The 6,481-nt window shown below is 43.6% G+C and overlaps 1 protein-coding gene across 2 annotated transcripts in view; it reads left to right on the top strand.

Moving 5' to 3' along the window:
- AMOTL2 (angiomotin like 2) overlaps positions 1-6,481 on the top strand; it is a 36,899-nt gene that overhangs the window by 26,518 nt on the left and 3,900 nt on the right. For both annotated transcript variants that reach the window (XM_044434216.1, XM_044434207.1), the window contains exons 4-8: positions 650-794; positions 1,948-2,040; positions 3,899-4,194; positions 5,071-5,363; positions 5,863-6,062. In XM_044434216.1, coding sequence (XP_044290151.1) covers positions 650-794; positions 1,948-2,040; positions 3,899-4,194; positions 5,071-5,363; positions 5,863-6,062 — 1,027 coding nt within the window. The remainder of the gene's footprint in view (positions 1-649; positions 795-1,947; positions 2,041-3,898; positions 4,195-5,070; positions 5,364-5,862; positions 6,063-6,481) is intronic.

The raw sequence follows: 6,481 nt of genomic DNA, 5'->3' as shown, positions 1-6,481 counted from the left end.
CTCTCTCTCTCTCTCTCTCTCTCTCTCTCTCTCTCTCTCTCTCTCTCACTCACTCACTCACTCACTCACTCTCAACCCCTCCCCCCCCACACACACCCCTATCCCCTGCAGAGTTTAAGCTGCTTTGAAATCAGTTTAACTGGCACGACTTCTCCAGTCAACACTGGGATTTTGTGAGGAGTTCTACCCATTTCCTCTGACTTAAAATCTCCACATTTTCTTAAAAAAATATAAACACACACACATGTACGTGCATACCTCTCTCACTGTGTTCTAGCTATAGAATAGTATGAGAAGTCAGTCCAGTCCAGTGGGGAGTATAGACATGCTGAAATACCAGAGCATGGGGCAAATACATGCCACGGAGCATCTCACTGCAGTTTATAGATCAATCATGGCTTGCAAGGTTTTCCTGCTTTTCTAGCTGGTGCCAATTTGTTACATGGTCTGCTTTGACTGACAGTACTTCAATCTGTGTTCACAGTCTGAGATGTAGGTATTTTGGGATGATTGCTAATCTATCTTCCCACTCTGTTTTGGGAAGTATGCACCTTGAACAAGTATCTGTTAACAGCATTCATGGGTCTACACACACACACACACACCCCCACACAAACACAAATTGGAATCTCTTTATTCTCTCCCTTAGTTGGAAACTGAGATCCAGCGAATTTCAGAGGATTATGAAAACCTAATGAAAGCCTCTTCTAAGAGAGAGACATTGGAAAAAGCCATGAGAAACAAGAAAGATGGAGAGGTACGGAGGTTGCAGGACTTCAACCGAGATCTAAAAGGTATGATGGCATGAAAAGCCTTGGGCAATACATGTAATTCCAGTATTTAGGTAGAAGACAGGGCAATTAGAAGCAAATTCCATGTTAGTTTCAGGCTTCCAATCCCATGTACCAAATCCCAAGTGACCAAATGCTACTAATACGGGCCTGTCTAGGGTGTAATCAGATTGTATTTCTACACACATCCATAGTATCAGATTCAATTCATATAATGAGCTGCAGGCACATGCACATGCTCTGCTTGTCTTGACTGTGGCTCCACTCTCTGATCACTGAGTTTCTCCTGCAGAGGGGAGTGCTAACCATAATTTGCCAGTCCAGATGTCACAGCAAACTAGCTAGCAGGAAACAGAATAGCGAGGAAAAATGCATGCAAGGGAGTGGAGAGTGTGCAAGTACATGCCTGGTTCATGATCAGACATGAAAAGTCTAGGAAAAGAATCCAGGAAAATGAAGGGGGAAGCCAAAAAATTAGAACCTTTTTTTCCCCAGGGAGATTTGAAAAATGTGTGTGGGAAAAAGTTTCCCTATTTGATTTTTTGTAGTTTTTTCCAAAAAAATTTTTAAGCCTTCACAACTTGATCTTCCAAACCACGGTTTGGAAGATGGCTTAAAGTGAACCATGTAGTTTGTTAGGATTCCAAAAAAAAAAGCTAATTTATTTTTTAAAATTGAAAATTTATGTTATGAGACTTTGGAGTAGGGGGAAGTAATAAAATAACCAATACATGCATGTGTGCACTCATGATAGCAAAGTGTATAGCTTCCATATAGCCTGATCTTGATCAATCTTGGAAGCTAGACAGGGTCAGGCCTGGTTGAAATCTGGATGGGTGACTTAAATTTTGTGAATTGCCCTGAGAGCTTTGGCTATGGTCAGTATAGAAATGTAATAACAATAATAAAGCATTGGGCCCAGAGAAAAACTTACTGATTCTACATAATATGCATATTATATAAAGCTGTTACTATTTCCATCTATCAGTTGTGCCATTGCTAGCAGCCATGCCTCCCTGAACTTACCTCCCTGAGCTAGGGATGATAGAGCACCGTCTCTGGCAAGGGACAGTAACATTTTGTGTTCTTGTAGTAATTTATGAGCTTTTATATGAATTGCATTCTTACCCTGATTTTTTTGTTCAATTTGTCACAGAGCGATTAGAGTCTGCCAACAAGCAGCTTGCAAGCCGGGCACAGGAAAACCAAGAGGGAAACCAAGGGACAATGGCAAAACTTGTTGCCCAAAGTAAGTCTCTTGCAGTCCCTCGCTCTCTCTCTCTCTCTCAAAAGGTTTCTGCTGTTGCAGCTGTAGTTCTGTCCAGGTTGGCCTTTTCTTTGTGCTCCAGGCCCTGTTCTCCCCTCCCCATGCCTTTGCTGCAAACTGACCCGGTAGGGAGGAAACCTGAAGGTCTCTTTAAGTCTGAAGAGGAGGCGGATCCTCCCTTGGAAGCTTTTTGCCATTCTCTGGAGAGCGCTAAGCTGTTCTTGGCACTTAAATAGAGCCATTAATCACCACAGCCATCAGTGTGACCTGGATTCTTTGCATTCCAGTGGCTGTTCTGGCTGTTCCAGCACACAGGCTGAACTCCCTCTGCTTAAGGTCCTAGGTCCTGCATGTTGTCTTTTGCAATATTTCTTTCTCTTGCTATTGTTCTGGATTTTTAGAACAGAGAGATTGTTGTCAAGGGATGGGAATTGCACAGGATGGAAACTGGGAAGTAAAGGGACTTCTGCTTAACTTTTTAACATCCTGTGCAAGCAACTGCCTCTACTTCACAGAGGTGACTTCTGCTCCTGCCAAAGGATTTCTTCCTGGCCTTGTAAATACGCCAGTCTAAGACTCGCAGTACAATCCTATGCATATTTACGCAGAAATAAGTCTCATTGTGGTCAGAGGGACTCAAACCCTATTAAATACATTTATTTAGATGTATTAAATGAAAATGACCTTCTTGTGACATTTTTGTTCATTTATAGAATGGTTCTTAGACATTTAGAGCAAATGTGAAGGAATTGTTTCATATAATTAGGACCTATTCCTCCCGTCCCCAAGTTGATGCCCTCCAGGCCTGCTAGGAAAGTTGGAAGCTGCAGCCCGTTTTATCTGTAGGACACCAGATTGGAGGATGCTGCCCTGCTGTTGTGCTTAGATCACCACAGCTTTCCAGTAACATCTGTAGTAACAGGCAGGCCGCCCTTACTTGGAGTATGAAGGAAGCAGCTATTTGCACATAAACCACTTCAGTCTCAGTGAAAGTGTCTGTGAGGATTTGCATAGTCCTCCAGAACTGTTGCTGTGCCTGCCAGGTCTCTGGTAGGATTAGCAGGAAGTAACCATGTAGCCTGTCCAGACATACTTGGTATTAAACTATTAAGTCTAGAATCTAGACTCTAGATGGTGGGAGAAGGGGACATGTGGCCTTCTAGGTCTTGTTAGACTCCAACTCCTATGATCCCCAACCAGCATGGTCAGATATTGTCAGAGTATGACCTCCCCATCCCTGCCATAGAACTGCTTGGACCACTGTGCTAAATTTCAGCATATTCTTCCTTCCAGTCATGGCACTAAACAGGCTTGGTGCCCATGTCATGATCGCATTGTGGAAAACAGCAGCATGAGGCTGTTCGAATTAGGGTAGTGATAGCTAGGACTATAGAATAAGATCAAAGCACCTTGACACAAAGGCACATTTTGTTTGTTTGTTTCTGGTGTCCATTAGTTCTCTGGGCTTGAACCCAATATGATCCCACCAAGGAATAACTTAAAAAGTGAGAATTTAGGTAACACCCATTTCTTTTCTAATGACTTGGAGAATGACTTGCTCAGTTCATTATAACGGGTGCGCAACATGTACGCCAACGACATCTGGAAGGCCGCAATTCAGCCCTAGCAAGATAGCCAATGGTGAGGCAGTATGACATTTGGGGCCCTCCACCTGTTTTGGGCAGCAAATTTGCTACCCCCTGCTTTATAGTTATGCATTCTCCCTGTAGTTAGCTGTGAGAAATACTTTTGGCTGCAGTGCCAGTTTTTTCCTCCCTATTAAAGTGGGCAAATATCTACAGTTTGTGTTCATAGTCTCTCCTCCTCATATTGCCTTCAGACTATGAGTACCAACAAGAAAGGGAGAAGCTACAGCGGGAAATTGCACGGTTGCATGGTGCCAGCGAAGACCAACGGCGGCGAGCAGAGCTGCTGGAACAGGCTCTGAGCAGTGCCCAGGCCCGGGCCGCCAAAATGGAGGATGAACTGCGTAAGAAGCGGGCATACGTGGAAAAAGTGGAGAGGCTGCAGCAGGCTCTGGGCCAGCTCCAGGCAGCCTGTGAGAAGCGTGAGCAGCTGGAACTGCGTCTCCGTACTCATCTGGAGCAGGAGTTGAAGATGCTGCGGGCTCAGCAGGTGAGAAACCCAAAGAACAGGAGAAGCACCACTGTACTTAGCAACTCAGGGGTCAGGGTTACCAGTCTGAGTCAGCCAACTTTTAATGGCTATAATCAGGCTTCTCCAATCCAGTGCCCTTCAGATTTTTTGGGCTTCAGCTCTTATCAACTCCAGCCAGCATGGCCAACAGTCAGGAATGCTGGAAGTTGTCATCCAAAGCATCTGGATGGCACCAGGTTTTGGATGGTTTTCCCGAATCCTGTCCTTGGCTGCAGGCTCAGCAATTTTACTCTGCTGGTAAAAAAGAGAATGTCTAGAATAATAGACCAATAATATCTCAAAATGAATAATGTGTAAAATGTTTTAGGTTATAGTTATTAGTTACTACATAGTCACTGAATTATCAGTTATCTGCTTGGCAACAATTACCAGGCCACTTTATAGATTCTTGAAGCCACAAAAGAGGGGCATTTAGGGGAGAATGTACAGCATATGAGGCATAGTACTCCAAGATAGCTCTCATTGTCAAAAGCATTTAAATAAATCTATTCAGTCAAAGGCAGGAAAATACTGAAAAATAAATATTGAAAATACTGAATGGAATATTGTCATTCACATCTTATATCTGCTGAAAAGTGAATGGCTGGCATTTATTAAACTGTGATGTGCCAGCACTCAAGATTAGTGACAAATGCAGGCTATATGTGGGGCAACATCCCAAAGAAGATGCTTAATGGATGTGTATATACCTTTCCAGCCCAATTCCTAAAGCATTTTCATTCAGGAACCTCATAACTGGGTCTTTGCCCCATTATACTTTATAAGGAGGCGGTTTGCAGCCAAAGCATGGAATGCAGTGTCACATGGATCCTTTATTTCTTTTTGTCCATTTAGAGACAGATGGGAGCACCTAGCAGCAGCTCCCCTGAGTTAAATGCCCATATGCTGTCTGAGCAGCTGAGAGAAAGGGAAGAGAAGATCCTAGCCCTGGAGGCTGATATGACCAAGTGGGAGCAAAAATATCTAGAAGAGTGCACCATGAGGCAGTTTGCCATGGATGCTGCTGCCACTGCTGCAGCACAGCGGGACACTACCATCATCAACCACTCCCCACGCCACTCCCCCAACAGCAGCTTTGATGAAGACCTCTTGCTGGCAAACCATAAGCACCAGGAGATGGAGAACAGGTTGGTTCTGCTGGAGATTTTGTTTAAAGTAACTTGTCTGCTGGCCTGGTCCTGGCTTTGATTGTGTCTCTTTCATACCACTTTCCTTAAAATGGAAAGGGAACTTCTGACCTTCTAGATACTGTTGGACTGCAACTCCCATCAGTCTTCGCCAGCATTGCCAGTGGTGAAGGACATGGGAGTTGCACTCCAACTACAGGAGGACTACACATCCCCTCTCCCTGGCATCAAAAGTAGCTTTCTTACTGGATGGACTTCAAAACATGCTAAAAGAAAGCTGATGCCCATAGTGCCCATGACAAGTTTGTAGCATTTAAAATGGACTCTTTGCAGGCTTTGAAAAATGGAAGAGAGGAAATAAAGTGGGATGGTTAGAAGGGGAGTGCCACTGAAATGCTGAACAGCAGGAGTGTGAAGGATGCATTGAGAAAAGAGGCTTTGTACAAACTTGAATGTCACTTCTGTTTTTTCTCACATGTGTTTTCCTTTACTTTCCCAGGTTAAAAACACTTCATGCTCAAATACTCGAGAAAGATGCGGTCATCAAAGTTTTGCAGCAGCGCTCTCGCAAGGATCCCAGTAAAGTGCATCAGGGCTCCCTGCGACCTGCCAAATCAGTGCCATCCATCTTTGCAGCCTCTGGTACCCAGAACTGGCCAGGCACAGCCGTCAGTGAAAGTGGTTCCCGAGGGAGTCCAGGTAATAAAGGCTTTCCTTTGATGGTGGAAGATAAAAGGGAGGAATTCTTTAGTTATAATATGTACAATGATCTTGTTTGTGCTGGTTCCTTTTAAGTCTCCCAGGAAACACTTGTAGTCATATTTTGTGATGCATGTACTTTTGCATTCACATATCCTTGTCCTTTTAGGAAGAGAATGACTCCCTTCGGGTGTCTGATTCTTCAGAATCAGGAATGTTGAGTGATCCTAGATAGCCATAGTTTACTGTGACATCAAGTCAACTTAAGTTTGCAACAAACTATGATTTGCAAACCTACTTTAAGTTATGGTTTGGAAGTAACTTAAGTTACTTTAAGTCATTGCAGTTTGCAGTAGGATCTTTATAATTATACTTCAAATCAAATCATATTCCTACTTTTCCAAATCAACATTTGGAGG

The sequence above is a fragment of the Varanus komodoensis genome, unplaced genomic scaffold (genome assembly GCF_004798865.1).
Source record: "Varanus komodoensis strain SLA01 unplaced genomic scaffold, ASM479886v1 scaffold1, whole genome shotgun sequence".
NCBI classification, from domain to species: Eukaryota; Metazoa; Chordata; class Lepidosauria; order Squamata; family Varanidae; genus Varanus; species Varanus komodoensis.
The sequence above is the reverse complement of the archived record's forward strand: the minus strand, read 5'-3'. Positions and strand labels throughout refer to the sequence as shown.